This window comes from Camelus bactrianus, chromosome 14 (genome assembly GCF_048773025.1).
Source record: "Camelus bactrianus isolate YW-2024 breed Bactrian camel chromosome 14, ASM4877302v1, whole genome shotgun sequence".
NCBI lineage: Eukaryota > Metazoa > Chordata > Mammalia > Artiodactyla > Camelidae > Camelus > Camelus bactrianus.
In genome coordinates this window covers 5,915,680-5,935,217 of record NC_133552.1, presented here as the reverse complement: position 1 = coordinate 5,935,217, position 19,538 = coordinate 5,915,680, and the positions used below count along the sequence as shown (strand labels likewise).

Here is a 19,538-nt window from a genome sequence, read left to right as displayed (position 1 = left end):
AGGCAAATAAATACTGAGAAACCCCATAATTTCACTATTTGAATAAGACATGTTTGACATTACATGACAAAATATGTCACTTTGTGAGCATGATTATATTTATATATTTATCCAAATTCTTTTTTAAATTGATGTATAATTGACACAGTTTTGGGTGTGCAACAAAATCATTCAATATTTGTATATATTGCGAAATGATCACCATAAGTGTAGTAACATTCTTCGCCACGTATGGTTATCCAGATTCTTAATTCATATTTGGGGGCCTGTATAATTTGAATGATCTTGCGATTTTTTGACACTCTCAAAGCATGAGTAATATTTCTGCACATAAATTTTACACATAAATTAAGATTTCATTGTTAAGCCCTGTCATTTTGCAGTGTGATGAATGAAATATTGGTTTTTCCAGTACAGAAGCAGAGAAAATCATTTTGGTTTTAAAGGATAAATTAGTAAGCTACGCAGATAGACATATTTCGAATTCTTGTCCTTTCAGCTTTTAATGCTTTTTTTTTTTAGGTTACTTATTCTTGGTTTAGGACAGTAATGAATAAAGTACTTGACTATCTATTACACTATTAAGATTATGAGATGGAAATAGTCTGTGTTGCCCTCTGTTGGTGATTAATTGTTATTTTTGACAAAATAATTGCTGCTGTGTCATTTATATGTATTTAGTGTTTGTATCAACTACTGTATTTTACAGAAAAGCACTCTGAAAAACTGACCTAATAGTTGTGGCCATGAATTGGCGAAAGGGGAAAAAATTGACCTGTGGGCTTATTGACTTAGTAATTTTTTGGACTAAGGTAGTACTGAAATACTTTTGCCTGTGATTAATTTTAATTATAATTTTTTTTTTTTTTTGTCAGAGCTCCACCTCAGATAAGGCGTCCTAATCGGGAAGTAAGACCACTGAGGAAAGAAATGCCCGGAGGAGGAGGCCGGGGACCCGTGGGCCGAGCACATCCCATATCGAAGAGTGAGAGGCCCTCTGCGAGTAGGGACAAGGAGTGCAGAGCAAGAGGGAGAGACGACAAGGCAAGGCGCCCTCTTTGTACCGCACTCACTTGAAGGCCATGACCTCTGGTGCATATTACAATTTTTGTTGTCTTTTCAGAGGACCTGGGTTTTGACATGCAAGAGATTTTTTTTAAAAAGTCTAAATCAAAAACCTAAGCAGTTTTTGCACTTTAAAGGCCATTCTGCAATGTCAGTAACCTCAGAGATACATTAAAAAATACACACACGCGCACGCACACACACAGAGAAATCTTAAGTGAAACGGATCTTCTGTAGAAGTATTCAAAATAAAGTTTTTAAAACTTTAAATTTTTTTATAAATATTCTCAATGAAAATGAACAGTAAATGAAAACATAACTGTAGGGGAAAAATATATAAAGAAGTAGATGAATATACTGTATTCACAGAATAAAATGATAGATACGGTTCACCATGGATAACAATTTTAAAAATCTTTGATTTATCTGCAAATTTTAGATAGAACAAAATTTTTTTCCCTAATGAGAAAATTTTCCTTGGTTAGGATTTAGTATGTACATTTACTTTATTGGGGAAACTGATTAGTGAATAAACATAATACTGGGTAGAAATCCTGTACTGCCCTTAAAATGGACTTTAGAAAAATGGGCTGAAAATAATTTTGTAAAGAAGCCAAGATGACCTGATATTTTTCTTAGCCTTAATTTTAATGAAAAGCCAAAAATAAATTTTTGGTGATAGAGTTCCCCATTTCCTCTGTGATGTCAGACACGAATGAGGATGTTATTGAATTGCCACAGAGAAGTTTTCTTTTCCTAGCTAGGGGTTCAGGATATGCCATCACATTTATGCCATGATATTTGTCATGAAAATATAGCTAGAACTAATAGCAATTGGTTATGCTTCAAAATTACATACTATATTTGAATATTTTTACTATGTATCATTTCAGTCAGTAGGTAAGCTTTCTACACAGACCAACTTCCTATACTTTGTGGTTTTTTTAGGATGGAAGCTGATATTTTCTGAGTATTTCTAGTCATGAGTTAGAGTCAGAGACATATTCTACCTCTATCTCACTAGAATACTGAAAATGAATTAGATTTTTTATGTTTGTAATTTATTGGAGCTATTACACCATAAAGCAGTAAGTGATTCTGTCTCAGATCCTTTTGGGATTGGTGAGGGCTACTAGTAAATTAATTTTCCTGCTGATGAAATTGAACTGGTTCTCCCCAGTATCAAAAACCACATAAATGGATAATTAAAAATCTGAATTTTACGTATCATCTTTGTTTTTCCCTTTGTTCTTCATTTTTGTGTTGCTAACTATGGTTTGCATTTTAGAGAATAAACTAACAGCTGAAGTCCACCCCTCACTCTGCTTGTAGCTTTTAGGTACACTTTTAGAACCAGGTGAGGAACTTTCAGTCTTTACCTTGAGTTCAGATAACACAAGAGAAGAATCTTGGTCATGGTTTATTGGATGCTTCCTTGCTGCGTACCATTTGGAGTGATTACATAATAATTTATGAAACAATTCCATGAAGTAGGCAGTCATTTTATTCACATTTTTACAAATGAAGAAACTGAGGTAGAGAGAGCTAAAGTAACTTACCCAAGGTCATAGAGTAGGGAATGGAGCTTGGAATGGAATTTATGAAGTCATAGATCTTTTTTGTCTTTATTTTAGTATTTTTCATATTATGCAGTATCCCTGCCAAACTAGGTAAAAAATCTGGATTGGCTTTGAAAAGAGTTCCAGAAAAATTAAATAAATGTCGATTTTTAAATGTGATTCTTAAAGAACAAAACAATTGGGCCATATTTGTTGAATGTCAAATAAATTTTTCTGGATATTGTAAATTGTCTTTTACTTTAAAAGTTCCAAATTTTCTAAATCTTAGCTGTTCTTTCATTGACATGTAAGTACTCAGAATGTCACTGGAAAGTAAGATGTTTATTAAAAAAAAAAGAACTCTGCAGTTGTTTGAAGATAAACGATACTTTCTGAGTCACTCTGAAACAAAAGGGACTACCATTAAAAAAAAAAAACCCGAACTCATGTAAACGTCATTAGAATTTGAAAAGTATACTTGGTTTGGTTATGATTATCCTAAGCACTTAGGTATTCGGCAGCACACTGGAGTCCCTGAGCTTGCTGAAGGCTGCGGGAAGGTGGGGGCAGGTCAGGTGATACCCGCTGCCCTTGAAAGGCAATTTGAAAATGAGCGGGAAGCGTCCTCAGAGAGACAGTAGTCCTCAGTATTATTGGTTTTTTAAAATCAGTTTTGTGGGTTGTAGCCAGCTTTAAAGATAAAATGAAATAGACTGGAAAATTCAAAGTGCATTGTCCATTGAAGGGACACTTTGAGAAAAACAATTTGTTACATGAATATGTAAAAATTTAGTTAATATAATTATATGTTTGTGTACACTAGTTCATGGTCTAAAATGGATTTATTACTTTGTGTCATGGTCAGAAGTTTGAAAGCTGCTGTTCTGCTCCAAGCACTTAACTTTTTAGAAGTTTAAAAAAATGAGGACAAGAGAAATTAAATATTTTGCTTAAGATTCTCAGGATCTTTGGATTTTTAGTTTAGTGTTGTGAACTGTTTGAAGGAGCAACCAATAGTAAACGCAGTAGCAACAGATGTTACTCTGCCTTGAGCACACTTAGCTGTACCAGTTCCTACAGATTCCTGTGAACTCAGCGTTATTTCCCTTGTTCTACATTTGGAGAAATTGACACCCGAAAGTCATAACTGCAAGTAGGTGGTGGAAGTAGGATTTGAACTCTGACACCTGAGTGCCTAATCATTATGCTCTGTAGCTTCTTATTTGCAAATGCTTCCTGTCTTATTTTAATGCGTCACAAATATCTGTTTCTTTTAAAAGTACCAGTTCATTTTCTGAGAGTGATTAAATCTTTCTTCTTTTTTTAAATTGCTAACAAGCTTCAAGTTAGGTCCAAGCTTAGAAATACTGCTTTTCAGTAAATAACAGTCCCTTTGTATAGCGATCTGTTACTCAGGCCTTACAGTTTTTTCCCCTGAGGTACCGAGTCATCATGAGGCCAGTTTGTTAACGCCATTTAGTTAACGCCCCTTTATTAAGCGCACGCTTTGTGTTAGTCATACATCTAGGTACTAGGAAGGCAGACTTTAATAAAGGGTGACTCCTGGCCTCAAGGTGATTATTTTCTTATTGAAGAGGGAATCAGATGAATAAATTATCTTCTACAGCTATGTTTTTTAGTCTTATCTGAATGTACCTGAGAAAATTGGATATTATTATTTTACTATTTAAGCTAAGAGTCAGTATAGAAATATATGTAAAATAACAAACGCATTTTTTTAATTTAAAACCATAGTATAAAAGCAAAATATTAGGTAGCAGAATAAATGTGTTTCTATTATAACCAAAAACATTTAATTCATAAAATTCTGATTCGCAAGTATTTTTAAAGACTGTGGCTTTATGGTTAATTAACTCTTAGTGAAATGAGCAGTGCTTCCATTTATGATCTCGTGATTAAAGCTGTATGTGCTTTTGAATAGAATTCAGATAAAGTATGGTAAATCATCTTCATGGACTTAAAGTTATTACACTTAAGGGACTTCATTTCATTGAATTACATGTAACAAATGGCCATTTTTGAATTTCCTTCTTATGACTAAGTTTAGGGATGTCTGGTATGGAGAGTCATTGTAAACCTGGAGTATTCTCTTGAACGCTGCTAATCAGTGGTTATACAAGTGAACGGTAACTTAAAAAATCTTTTTATTGAAGGAAAGTGCACAGACTATAAGGGTACTATTTGATGAATTATGATCATCTAACCAGCAGTGTACTGGTAAATGTTTAATAACTAGTTTTCTGAAAAACCTGTGTGTGTGTGTGTGTGTGTGTACACATTCACACACAAATTTATTTTAAATCTGATATAAAGGGTACACTACATATAATTTACAAATAGCAACATATGCAGTACTCTTTATTGTACATTTTATGGATCAAGTGGACGCTCACAGAATGCCTTTGCTGATTTTTGCTTAACTCTTGTATCTGTAGGTACCTAAGGTTGCAATTGACAGTTGAATAGGAATGTAGTTCTGGCAGGATGTTGGTAGATATTTTGTTTTCATTAATGAGTCAGATGAAAGTGAAACAGCCGAAACATTTGTTGAGACCTCATGCATTTGTCAATCACTTGAGCAACTTTGGTGAATCAGATCATAGTTTTCAAATACTGAAAAATTATTTCCTTAATTTTTTTATGCTATTTACATTGTAACAACTGTAGATATGACACACCTTTTAGGTTTAACATTTTCCCCATTACTTTAAGTTTAGACAGTTAACAAAACAAGAAATCAAGCCCTGATTTGTAGCATTTACTGGTTTCTATAGCATAAATACTTCCACTGTGACTGATTTCAAGCTACCAACATGAAGTCCCTGAACTCAGAGTCAAGATGAGATGGATAATAACGTACCATTCTGTAGTATTTCTAGCACACAGACATGACAGACTTAAGTAACCTCAAGTGTGTAGGTACTAGTTTATTTTAGAAGTGAGGAATTTTGAGTAATTATTACTTTTGTTTTTAATATAATTTATTCGAAGTTTGTGTAATTTAGTTTTTCTTAATGGCTGTTTTTCACAGCTGGCTTGAAAAATTCCTGAAAATTTAATAATTGACCCTTACAAATCAGTCAGAGTAAGCTTCAGCACACCTTTGCATTGTGACTTCTGTAAATACCATGTAATCCACGGAACTGTCATTCAGGGATCAGGAATAGAACAGTTAGCACCTCAGACACCATAGTCATGATCCCTTCTGATCCTTGCTACTTCCTTCCCCAAAGTAACCACTATTCTGATTTCTGATACCATAAATTAGTTATACTTATTTTGAAACTTTGTGTACAGTGAGTATTCTTTTTTGTTTGGCTTTTTTTGACTTAACATATGTCAGTGAAATTCTTCCATGCTGTTGTGTATATCTGAAGTTTGTTTATTTTCATAAATATACAGTATTGTATACCACAGTTAAATCTGTTTTACTGTTAATGGGTTTTTGGATTGCTGCTAGTTTGAAACTATCATTGGTTCTGCTACCTTGGGTAGTTTTGTACTTACCCTTGGGTATGTGCACAAGCCTTTCTAGTGAGCATATACCTACGAGTCGAATTGATGGGCCACAGGATATGCATATGGTGAACTTCAGTAGATGACACCAAGTCATCTTCCAAAGCCATTATACCAATTTCCACTCCCACCTGCAGAGTCTGAAAGTTCTAGTTGCTCCACATCTTTACCAACATTTGATACTGTCTATCTCTGGTGAATCTTACTGTGATTTTACCAGTATATTTACCATGTATTGTGTATATACCTGATAACTTATAAGGCAACAAGTTCTTTCATGTGTTTATTGGGCAGTCATGTTATCAGTGACTTGTTTTTAAGAAATATCTTGTTCTGTCCTTTGGATATTAAATCACTCCACAAATTCTTTCTCTGATGGCAGCTAATTTATAGTGTTGGTTTTTGCTTCTATTTCATTTTTAATTTTATTGCATTCGAACTTGCTTTTCTGTCCCTAAATGTTTTACTGTGTTTCACTGGTTTATGTATTGTGTCCTCTAAGGTGAATACATGCCTCTGAGGGCAAGATTTTTGTCTGTTTGGAATATTGCTGTTTCCTAGTGCCTGGAAAAGTGCCTGGTACAGAGTAATTATTCATAAATATTGTTGCAAGAGTAAATTTATTGATAAGTAAGCAGAAATCTGTGATTTCATTATTTCAATTTAAACCGATTTTGTATTAACACTCTAATGCAGGACATGCCACTGAAATTAGTAAGCATTTTGCATTTATCAACCTACTTTCCCTTGTAAAGTAATAAAGTCTTAGAGTGGGAGGCAGTTTAGGGACCTTGTAAATTTTTCCTCCGTTTGCCTCTTACACTGGGGTACGCGTAGCCCAAAGTGTACAGCATTATGCCATAGTGTACAAAGTGGGTAAAAGCACTGATTTTGGAGCCATACTGCCTAGGATCCAGCTGGGTGTCCTTGGACAACTTACTTAACCTCTCTGTGCCTCAATTTTCTCATCTATGAGGTAGAAATAATAAGAGTGCCTAACTCCTAAGACCTTTAAGATGGTTAAGTCATGTACTTCGAACAGTGGCTGCACATAGTAAGCTGTATACAGGTGTTAGCTATAAAGGTAACATGATAGTGGGGACCTAACACAGATACGTCACAGAATTCAGATCATTTTTTTTTAAAAAAAGAGAAACAATGAGATTTCCAAGAAATTTTGCACTTGCCGTGGGCAGTCGAATTCAGGAAACGAATAACTGGGCAAGTGAGAGGCAGTGGCTTTGCAGAAAGAACAAAGGTCAGCTATAATTTCACTTAGACATCCCTGTGACTGTGGGCCAGTGGTTTTCATTACTAATCAGCCTGTGATTCTAATGTTGGGGAGCTCACTGCCCAGCAAGAGAGATGACTCCCTTGTTGTACAGACTCATTTTTAGAAAATTCTTTGTTTTGTTGCTCTGAAATTGACCTCTTTTGTTATTGTGTATTGGTCCTGGGTCTTTCCTTTGGAGTAATATAGAGTACGTGGAGGTGAATAGTTCAGTTGGTTGTGTTGATCCGTTAGCTTCAGCTTAAATGTCACCGATGTCCCTCACCTTTCTCTATATGACATGGTTTTTGAACCATTTGTCACCCTTCTTTGAGTGTAATTTACTTGTCAATATTTCTCTTAAAATGTAAGAGCCAGGGCTAGTGACTGAGCATGTTTCTCTTAATCTGCCGAGGTGCGAACGCACATGATAAAATGCAAAAACCGTTATTTGCGTTTTAGACCAAGTTGTGTTGTGTCATTAATTGACTTTGTAATACTGAGTTAGTCACTTATTGTAGCCTCATTTTCCTCAAATAGAATGACTAGCCAATACTAATGAAAGATCAATAATAGACCTTTCTTGATATGGGTAATTTAGATACTAGTAGAAAGAAGTTAAAATGTTTTGCTTTAAGAAGAAAAAAGAGTATAGCAGCCTTCATGCTAAATATAAAATTTCTGTTAATGTTGACCTTAGTCAGTTAGTGTGGGTATCTAAGCCGAGATCTCTAGGACCATTTCAGTGATGCTGCAGCTAGTATTAGTGCTATAAACAGTGTGGATAGTATCTTGGGTGAGGTTAGCTTTATTGCCTGAAAACTAAACCTCTTTTAGGTGTTGCGGTTAACCTAGCGGATTAACTGAAACTGCAGTTACTAACTTATATCTAATATCCCTGTTTTAATTTGTCTGAATATTTGTGATGAACGATAATTGTCACCCATTTGGTTGATTTCCCAATATAACCAAATTAATTATTTTCAGTTTCCTAAATCTGTTTTTTAATAACCTCACCATTTTGATTCAAAAAAGTTCTAGAATCTTCTTTGGAATATTTAATTTGTGTTCCAGTCTCCTCTCTACCATTGAGAACCTTTTGCTGCTAGGGCAAGTCATTTGACTGGCATATACCCACATTTCCTCGTCTGTGAACTGAGGGCCTTGACCTTGACTACTGCAGTGGGCTCTTATTTCTCTGCTTCTGCGTCTCCTCCAGCCCATCTGTTTTCCAGATAGCAGAGGGGAGGGTCGTTTTAAAATGTAAATCAGATCCTGTCATTCCTCTGCTTAGCACATTTCAAAAATTTCCCCACGTGCTTAGAATAAAATCTAAACTCCTCCCCATGGCCTATAGGGGCCCAGTGAGCTGGCCTCTGACGGTCTTTCCAACCCACTCCATTTGCTCAACTTGTAGCCACACTGACCACTCAGTTTTTTTCATCGCACTTCATATTTTATAATTACCTGTGTTTTGGGTTTGTTTACTTGTTACCCTCACTAGACTGGATGCTCGAGGAGGGCACATAATGTTTTTTCGTTGACTAATCTAAAACCATAAAATGTCCTGGACATAGATGGTCACGTATTTATTGTTCTTAAAAATCCTGTGATTTCTCTTACTTTCAGATAAGTGTACAGCTTTTCCTTTCCCTTGGTAGTGTTTATCAAATCCTCCCTACCACTTGGACATTCATATTAAGATGATGTACTTTCATTTTTTAATACTGAGTTTTCGGTAAGTCTCAGATTGTAGTGCCGTATCAAAGCTTGTGAAGTCCCAGATGGATCCGTTTCTGTTTCATTCTTTAGTTGGTTTATTTCTAGAAGAGTTCTAAAATGATTACGGAGTGTTCCTAGTGATTTGTTTGAATTTGACTAGCCTTGGCCTGTCTTTGTTATAAAATGTGATGCTAGGCCGAGCTTATTTTAAATGTGTTGATGTTATCTCTGTTGTGTAGGCATCCCAGAAATTTACTCCTTTAATAGTGTCAATATTGGGATCTGTCATCTGAAATACAAGAATCAAGAATCTTTCTGAAAAGTTAGCCTAATACTGTTGCCATGCTACCCAAAGACAGTAAATTACTCATTTTGGGGTCAAGTCACCAGAGTCCTGTTTGGTCACTTACCTAGTGGCTTAAAGAACTTCAGCATTTGCCCAAAGTGAGCTATTTCGTCCCCTCAGCATGTCTGATCGAGTCTGGTTTTTCTCAGATGAGGTGTGGTAGGAGAGGTTCATCCTGTTCTCTCTTTTCAGATTGAAGCTTAGGAAATCGACTCATTTTTGGCCCATTTTTCCTTTCATTTTTGTATTAGGCAGTAACTGTGGGGCTGCAGCTCTGGGAGGTGCATGGCTCTGTCTGCTGAAGGAATTCCAGTGGTGAGCTGCCTCTGGCAGCTGAGCACGTTTCATTTAATGCTCTTCAGAGCTGAGTAAATCTTGGCAGAACTCCATAGAAACCATAGCATATAATTCTTTTTTAAAGCCACTATCCTATTAAATGAAGAATTTGGGGTAAAGTATATTGCTTTGATTATCCTAATGGTACTATTTTAAAAGGTCCTTTTACCGTTGTCATTATATTGACTTTATGATGGGGGTCCAAGGACCTTACTGGGAAGAAATCCTGAGTCCTGAGTTGGTCCTTACAGGGACAGGGAAAAGGCTTTGTAAGATGCAGTTCTGAGGCCCAACTCCTTCCTCGTCTGCAGCCTCTCTCGCAGAAGCTTGGTGGGGAGTAGTAGTTCTGCTGTACATAACCTGCTCTTAAGCTTCAAGCTGACGCAGCCAGGCCTGAGGTCATCTGATGCTGTGGGAAGGTATGGGTTTGGGGAGTCAGGAAGATCTGAGTTAAAATCTGTACTCTGACATTTAATAATTGTGAACTTAGGTTACTTAACCTTTCTGAGTCCCAGTTCCTTATCTGTAAAAATAGGGTAAAAATACCAGCCTTGTAGGGTTGTTGTATTAAATGAGGTAATACATACGAGATTTTTTTTTTTGCCATGCAGTAGATTCTCAGTAAGTTGATTTTTTTCTTTATTAATATTCTTAATATTTTCTGGTGATGGTAGAAATCCCTTGTATCCACAAATTTAGAGGTATCTAGCTCATTTTAGTCTTACATGCAACTGTCCCCTCAAGAGTGTAAATATGAAGTCTCTAATAAAGTTGGCCAGTTCATCTATTTCTGATGCATTAGTAGGGGAGGATGGCGTTTGGGCAGTCAGAAAACACTATTTTAAAAAACAGTAAGTCATTGAAAGTGGTTATATAGCAAAATTTAGAATGCTCAGTGATGCTAATTAACTTTACCTTGTTATTGACCAGTACTTTTTTACACTTGTCCCCAGGGAAGGAAAAATACGCAAGATGGTACAAGTGATGGTGAAATTCCAAAATTTGATGGTGCTGCATATGATAAGGATCTGGTGGAAGCCCTTGAGAGAGACATCGTATCTAGGAATCCAAGCATTCATTGGTTAGTCTGTTAAATTCTTGAATTAAAGTAGCAGAGAAAACAAGTTACAGGTTGGCTTGGTATGAGCTTGTTTTGTTATACATTCACCTCCTGATTATAATTTCATCCGTAATAGGGGTTTGTAGAATTGGCAGGATGGTTCTTCTTTCAGAAATAACCAAGACATTTTACATGTTAATTTGATGTTGACATTACTGACAAGGGTTGTTAATTGAATAACACATCCTAATTTATAACTGCAATATTTTTTCACTGATTGATTTGCTACAGTAAAAATTAGAACAATGTTCTTAACGTAAAAATAATTTCATAAGTAAAAAAATTAAAAGAATTAGTATTGACTGTAAATCAAAGGTGCCCCTGAGTAAACATGGAACTTTGCTGTTCTTACAAAGGGACGACATAGCAGATCTGGAAGAAGCTAAGAAGCTGCTAAGGGAGGCTGTTGTTCTTCCCATGTGGATGCCTGACTTTTTCAAAGGGATTAGAAGGCCATGGAAGGTGAGAATGTATTAGAATAATACAGGTGTAAAAATGCTGCTTACATGATAATAAGAGCCGGCCTTGTAGTGTCTGTGTGTGTCTGTGAACAGAGGTTGTGGAGGTTGGGGAGGTTTACACGCACCTCACCTACCGGGGCTTGGGTGCGCGTGCGCGCGTGCGCAGCCTCTGTGTGCGGCCGGAGAGGGCCTGAGCGCTGAACCGATCCTCTTCCACGCTGTACCCTCAGGGGCACTGAGCTAGAGATTAGCTGTAAGAGATTTCTAGATGTCTGTTTTTGTAAATAAAAAGTTAGCAAGCAAATTAAACAGTAATAGTACATAGTAAGAAATAAGTGATCAAATAAATACCTTTTTAAAAGCTGGCATATTTCTCAAAGTTAATTATTTTGATGACTTCACCAAGGCTTGGCATAATTCTCAGATGTAATCAGAATGTTTATATCTTACTAACTTGCTCTGTGATTTATAGTTTAAAGCCTGCCCCAGACTAGTTCCTCCTAAGTCCAGTGTTTTCATTTTAGCATATTAAAAAACCATCCCAACAGCTGCTGCCTGGAGGTTTTTTTTTGCCATAGGCAGAGTCTTTCTTTACTCTGACTGGTGGAGTGAAATACAAGCATGGTCTTACTTTGCCCTTCTGAATTAGCCTCAGTACCTCCTTCCCTTTTGATGTGCCTAAAGGTAAAGGGGAGGAGAAACTGCACCTGAACGAATGGCTTGGGATACCCTCGGCATTTTGATTGCTTCTCACAACTTAAAAACTTTTATAGACCATTAAAGATTTACCTAATTTGGGGAACATATTACCATATATTCCCTCTTTATTATAACTTTTAAAACAATGTTTAAAAGAAAGAATAAGGTCTTTATAAAATAGATATTCAAAGGGGTTTTAAAATAGCTGGAATGGTAGGTATAACCTGCTTATCAAGATGAGCCCTATAAATCCTTAGCAGGAGGGCAGTTTGCAGAGGTAGGGAGCGCACCGCGGCCGCCGTGTGGAGGAGGGCTGGGGATGGGCCCACAGGGTGGAGGTGCGGAATCTGGTCAGGAGGCTGTTGCAGCCGTCCAGCCAAACGATGAGGACCTGGACAACGGCATTTGTTATTTGGCCAGTAGAAGTGGGTGGATATGTGAGAGATGTTCATAATGTGTAAGTGATAACACTATGACTGATGGTTTCTGGGGTCTGGGAGAGGGACCCGTGGTATGACTCCCAGATTCCAGGCTTATATTGAAGGAGTATGCAATTAGTCTAATGCCAGCTGCCCAAAATTGGGCCAAACTTTACAGATTGCGGGCAGTTTTCCACAAGGCTGCCCTCACTTCAGATGCTGGCTACAAATTTGGGGGCCCTGAGTCACCCTCACCTCTGACAGCTGGCTGTGAATTTGGGGTTCTCACTGTGCCCTCAGGTTCAGTAATTCTCTAGAATGACTCAGAACTCAGGAAAGCATTATACTTCTGATTACAGTTTTCTCATAGCAAAAAGAGGCGAATCAGAACTAGCCAAAGGGAAAAGTGTGCAGGGCAAGAACTGGGAGGGTGCTGACAGCGCAGCTTCTGGTGTCCTCTTCCCTTGGACCCAGAATGCTTCACGCCCCCAGCGCATGGGTGCGTGACAGTGCACACAGTGCTGCCGGCAGGGACACTCACTCAAGCTTCAGTGTCCAGAGTTTTTATTGAGTTTTTATGGGGGTTTCATTGCATAGTCATGATTGATTATATCACAGCCCATGTGTCTCAATCTTCGGTTCCCCTTCTCTCCCCAGAGGTCCGGTTGATATCACATGACTCAAAGCCCCAATCCTCTAATCACAAGGTTGGCTTTTCTGACAGGGCCGGCCCCCATCCTGAGTCATCTCATTAACATAATCTATACAGGGGCCCACTGTGAGTCAGTCACTTCATTAGCATAAAATTTCAGGGCTCAAAGTGAAAAACAAAGACACTCCTATTGCTTGGGAAATTCCAAGCATTTAGAATCTGCCTCCCAGGAACTGAGGAAAAGAACCAGCCAATTCTTCATTATATAGGGTACCTGATATTGGAAATTGAGGAGAAGAGCAGGTTTAAATAGAATCAAAATATATTTAGGTAAAAACTCAGCAGGTAATTGGGAATAGAGGTCTGGAGCTTAGGATAGAGTTTAAGTTAAATTAAAATCGTGAGATTAGTGGTGGTTGATAATATGGATGTGAATGAAATTGTTCAAGGAGTTTTATAAACGGTTTTTTAAATTGCAAAAGACTTAGAATTACTTTGGGAATTTAAAGGGCAGGGGGGCGGGGGAGACCTGAAGGGCACTAAAGATGGTCATGAGTAGCAGTGTCAGGAAAGAGCAGGTCGCAGAACCAACCTGGTGGGAAGGGTTTGGGGAAGAAGGGAATGACCCCTAGGTTTTGGCAGCATCTAAGGTCAGAGAGAAGGAAAGAAACTGAGTTGAAAAGTGACCACTGGATTAGTAAATCGGGTGTTTTTAGTGAAGTAGTGGAGGCAGAAGTTGGATTGAAGCTGGTGAAGGAAAAATAGTAAGCATAAACCTCTTCTTTAGGAAGATAGGCTGGGAAAGGAAGGGGAAAGAAAGGTGGAGAGTAGATAGAGGATGTGTAGGGTCAAGTGAAGGATTTTATTTTTAAAATAAGTAAAGCCAGTAGAGGACACAGTAAATAGAGGAGATGGCTGAAGGGTCATGTTGTGAGGAGGTGAAATTTATAAATGCTGCACTGCATCTGTGAGCTGTATCTGTGCACAGACGCTAACGTTGGAAATTGTCTCCTACTGGACGTGGCCACATTGATGACATTACAAGAACTGAGAGGTCATTGAGAGGCCACATTAGAAAGAGAAATTGGAACTTCTCTGTAACTGTGTCTATACCATTCGTTGTTTTTACAGTTTTCAAAGTATCAATCTCATGCATAGTTAAAGGCTTCTTGCAAATCAGAAAAATTTTTAAATGAAACTAGTGTTCAAACTCTAGTAATCCCTGGTTGTCCTGGGTATCAAAATTATATAGCTAGAAAAGGGTTTGGATAGTTTCTGAATTAAGAGGTTATAAAACTTTGATGTGCACATAGTTTTCAAAGTTTAAATCCCCAAAAGCTTATTCCATTAAATTAACAAATGGCACAGAATTCTTAAGATCACAAACTATTATACAAAAGAAATGTAGGTTTAACTATATATCTGAACTCTGATTAAAAGTGTTAGAAGAAAATAAGTATTTAAAAATTCACTAGTCTCCAAGACCAGTGGATTGGTGTTCTTGGATAATTTTTACTTCTCATTAATTTATTTTTATAGAATACTTTTCTATTTATTTGTTTTCAAAGGTGAGAGGGAACTAAAATTTAGCTTTTAGTCTATATTATATTTAGTGACTTTCATTACTAACACTATTTTATGTAAACTATTAACTGTCTAGCACATTAAACTGCTAAAATGCTAGATAATTTGATTGTTTGAATTGCCACTGGATTTCAGCTGCCTTAGTAACTGATAAATGGATCTTTATTTCTGATTAAAAGTGTATCTTGTAAGTGTGTTTTGGAAGATAGGTTTTGCCTCTCAGGGAGGCAAGATATGTATAACTCTGTTACCCGTGGTAGAAGATGTCGTCTGACCCTTACTGCTTAAACAGAGCAATCACCCTTAAGGCGGAACTCAAGACCGTGCATGTTTGTCTTCTGCCAGGTGCAGGAAAATCGGCAGGTTCTTTCAGAGTGTGCCAGGAGAGTCCTTGTCGTCTAGGCCCTTTGCTAGCCCATCTCTCAGTGCCTCTGATTTGAGACATCTCGTGAACTCACTCTTCATTTTCATTTTTTCTGTCTATAAAATGGTAATCGTGCTAAATGCACTGTGATTTTACTATGACAGATGAGCTTGTCTTTTGATGGGAAAAGTTTCATGTACGTTAATAGTTGATGATATTTTATAAGAAAGTATTTAAATCTGATAAATTGTTTAATACATCTTCTGAAATTTCAGGGTGTGCTGATGGTCGGGCCCCCAGGCACTGGTAAGACCATGCTCGCTAAAGCCGTCGCCACCGAGTGTGGCACAACGTTCTTCAACGTCTCCTCGTCCACCCTGACGTCTAAATATAGAGGTGAATCCGAGAAGTTAGTTCGTCTCTTGTTTGAAATGGTGAGTGATGATATATTTGAATTTCAGAGTACTGTTCGGGTAGGCAGATTATATCCCTATCGTCTAGATCCATTCACCTAGGGATCTTTTCTAAAAAGGGCAAGTGTAGTTGTAGTTTAACAGTTCTTGACACACTAATAAGATACGGGGTGGTGGGTTTTGTGTAGTTGGTGTCTCTTCCGTGTCCCTTCCTCTCTGAGGTAAAAGCCTTTTGGCATCCCATCTAGTGAGGGTAGAAGAGACTTGGAAAAAGCGTGTGGTTTGCCTGATGATTCTGGATCTCTGATGAGCTGGTTGAGTAGAAGTGTATTTTAATGTATATTTTGAAATCAATTAGAAATTGATCTATCATTAAAGTTTGTTCCTTTCTTGTAAGGGGTTTGCAGTGGTTACTTAAGAATGCATATTTGAGGATAGACTGATAATTTATCCTTAGAAACTTTTTTGTATTATGGAAATTTCCAAACACAAAAGTAGAAAGAATCCCCACGTTATTGGTCCCCTGACTTCACCAACCATGTAACTTACCTTTATTTTTAGAAATGTTCTTCTTCTGATATGGTTGATTGATTTAACCTCTGTCCATAACCAAATGGTGGCATTACTTAAAGCAGTGAGAAATTTCTGCTCTTTTGTTTTTTAACCATTGTTAGAAGGAGAAAATGGCGTTTTAAAAAATTCAGATTATTTTGTGAGATAATTAAATGATTTTTAAAAAATATTTTCACAAAGGCTAGATTTTATGCCCCTACCACGATCTTCATTGATGAGATAGATTCTATCTGCAGTCGAAGAGGAACCTCTGATGAACACGAGGCAAGTCGCAGAGTCAAGTCTGAACTGCTCATTCAGATGGATGGTAATTGATATTTAATCACTATCTCAAAACTGTTTCAGTTCTGTTTTGAATTTTGTATAGATTCATACTTCGGAAATTCTCAATGAATGGACTAGAAGGCAGCCTGAATTTATTTATAATCATTTGTTTGTCCACCCATTTGTTCATGAATTCAGAGAGTACTTTCTGCACACTTGTGCATTTCAGGTTCTGAGGTTACAGAGAAAAGGAATGCTGTGGCCTTCAAGGAGCTTACTATAGAGCAAAGTTCCTAGAGATGTGGCCCAGGGTCCCAGGGGTCTTTAAGACTCTTTTAAAAGGCATGCAAGGACCAAACTATTTTCATAATAGTATCAAGACATTGTTTACCTTTTCCTCTCACTCTCCACAAGTGCACAGTGGAGATTTTCAGAGGCCATGAGAAGTGCGGGCTGTCGTGATAGGTGGAAAGCAGAAGCAGCTGTGAGAACCCAGCTCTTCCCTGTTGAGCCCGATGCTACAGAGATTTGCAAAAATGCAAAAAATTTCCAGTCTTTGTACTAATTTTTTTGTTTTGAAAATCATAGTTATTTTTCATGAAATATATTAATTATGTTAATAAATAATAGATTTATTATTATTGCTTTAAATGAATTAATATTTTTAAAAATTCTCAGTTTTAATTTTTAGTAATAAATATTGATATACTCTATGCACACAAAAGCTCTCTGAAACCCAATAATCTTTAAGAGTATGAAAAGGATCCTGGGACCAAAAAGTTTGAGCACCAGTCATCTAGCTGGGAAACAGCAGTTTCACAGACAATTTTGATACATTGAACATTCTGTGGTAGAACTAAATAAATTCTAGGTATAGTGAAAACACAGTGGGAGAGGTACCACCTGGACTAAAGGAGTCACAGAAGGGAATAGCTGAGTTGGGCTTTGAAGCATTGGTAGTAGTCACTCAGATAAAGAGAGACGACTTTGGGGGGCCATTGGAGGGAGAGAGTGACGGGCCCAGAGCTACTTTTTAGAGATTTATTACTCTGGTGGTTGTGTGGTGAGCAGGAGGCTATTTAAGCAAACTATGAGAAACCATAAAATGTGTTAAAATGACATACCCAGAGTGTGTTGTTTTAAAACAGATACAGTTACCCACCAACCATGGATACTTACTGAATACTTCAGTGTGTGTTGTGCACAGTGCCAGGCACTCTCAGATACATAAAATAGTGTAGTACTAGGAGTCCCTGCCCTCATTGAGTTTACCATTTTAATTTCTGTTAAATTATGAGAGAAAGGAGTGACTGTGTTATGTTTTGGAGGAGGGATATAGAGGAAAACACATTAAACATTAAAAATACCGCTGAATACAAATTTAGTCAGCTGAAGTTCATTGCCGGCTATTTGTGACTGTTGATTATTAGCTGGACAGCCTGATTCTTTATGATAATGACTGAAATAGGAGTTTAGTAATACTGTATTAAGAAAATACCATATTGAGTTGGGTTGCTTTAAATCTACTACTTTTTAATACGAGACTAGAAACTCTTATCAATAAAGTTCATGAGTTTTTAATTTTTTTTTTTACCATATATTTTCCAGAGTTTCCATTCTGTAAGCCTGAAGTTTTTTATTCTAAAATTTGTAATTCTGAAAAACTAGGCTCTGTGTACATATATTTGGCTTGATATAAGAAGAAATGGTATTTTCAACAATGACTGATTATTAGGTTCATTCTTAAATTTCTTGTTTATTTTTTATAAGTCACTTAGAAGTTTGAAGGACAAAATTATTGCAGTATAACCTGTCTCTCAAAATTATGATTGCATTCTAGTGTATTAAGTAAATGTGAACCCTGTTCTATTCTTTCTTCTAGAGAAAATCAAATTAGAGTAACAACTAAAATAAAAAAAATTTTTTGAGGACCTTTGTGATTTAAAAAAATAACAACAGAGTGAAACAGTATAATCCCCCTTGCCTCTTCTTTTCAAAGGAAATATATATTCATTTTCTTACAGAAAAAAAAATTGCTCTTTCTTATTGGACTAGAATTCTGCAGTAGGTTACGTGAATCCTCCTACCTCCTTGTGCTACAGTTACCTGCCGGTGTGTGTGGTTCCGACACCACGCGGGGGTGGGGAGGGCCGCGTCGCGCGCGTCGCTGAGTCTGCCGCCGAGCCCGCGGCTGATGTCTAGACGTGTTAGTTGAATGAAAGATGAAGGGCTGTGAGAAAAACGCCCTTTTCCCCCTTACTGTGTCTAGGAGTCGGAGGAGCTTTAGAGAACGACGATCCCTCCAAAATGGTTATGGTCCTGGCCGCTACTAACTTCCCGTGGGACATCGATGAAGCTTTGCGCAGGAGGTTAGAGAAAAGGATATACATACCTCTCCCTACAGGTATGGGGCTGCCTTTTTGCTGTATTTTGGTCTTTCTTTTACTCCCTTTTCTATTTCTCTAAGTCTTTATTCCATTGTCATTCTGCTTAAATGAGTTTATAGCACCACAGAACCGATTTGTTGTTTATGGAAACAGAGGCCACAGTACCGGGCTGAAGTCCCTTCCACTGCAGGGAGGTTCTTGCATTGGAGCAGTAGTCGTGTTAGTAAGTTGGTAGGGCATCTGAGTTTTTACTTTCAAACTTGAGTCTTTGTTAAAAATTAAGTGGTTAAAAATAAAATTCTGTTGATCTTTTTCAAAGTATGCTGCTTTGAAAAAAATTCATTCTGTTGATGAAGTTAAAATTTTCGTGAGTTTTTTCTTTTTATATTGAGATAAAATTTACCTATGTACAAATGTACAAATCTTAAGTGTATAATTTGATGATTTTTGACAAATGAATTCTCCTGTTTAATCAAGATGTGACATTTCTATCGCCCCAGAAAGTTTCTCTGTGCCCCCTAGTTAGTTCAAACCCCCAGTAGGCATTCACCTTCCTGATTTTTATCATCATAGATTAGATTTACCTATTATTAAACTTTATATAAACAAAATCATGACATACGTACGCTACATAGTGATTTTGAGATTCATCCATGTGGGTACATGTATCAGTAGTTTATTTGTGATATGATTACGTGATGATTTGTTTTTTCTCTTTTTGATGGACATTTGAGTTATTTCTAGTTTCTGGCTATTATGAATAAAGT

The 19,538-nt window shown here is 37.1% G+C and overlaps 1 protein-coding gene across 9 annotated transcripts in view; it reads left to right on the top strand.

Annotated features, from left to right (window-relative positions):
- KATNAL1 (katanin catalytic subunit A1 like 1) overlaps positions 1-19,538 on the top strand; it is a 95,478-nt gene that overhangs the window by 28,573 nt on the left and 47,367 nt on the right. For all 9 annotated transcript variants that reach the window (XR_012511625.1, XM_074378002.1, XM_074378000.1 and 6 more), the window contains exons 4-9: positions 876-1,044; positions 10,789-10,916; positions 11,312-11,417; positions 15,410-15,568; positions 16,301-16,427; positions 18,654-18,788. Coding sequence is in view for 8 of the 9 variants with exons in the window: in XM_074378002.1 (XP_074234103.1) it covers positions 876-1,044; positions 10,789-10,916; positions 11,312-11,417; positions 15,410-15,568; positions 16,301-16,427; positions 18,654-18,788 (824 nt within the window). In the remaining variant the exon portion in view is untranslated. The remainder of the gene's footprint in view (positions 1-875; positions 1,045-10,788; positions 10,917-11,311; positions 11,418-15,409; positions 15,569-16,300; positions 16,428-18,653; positions 18,789-19,538) is intronic.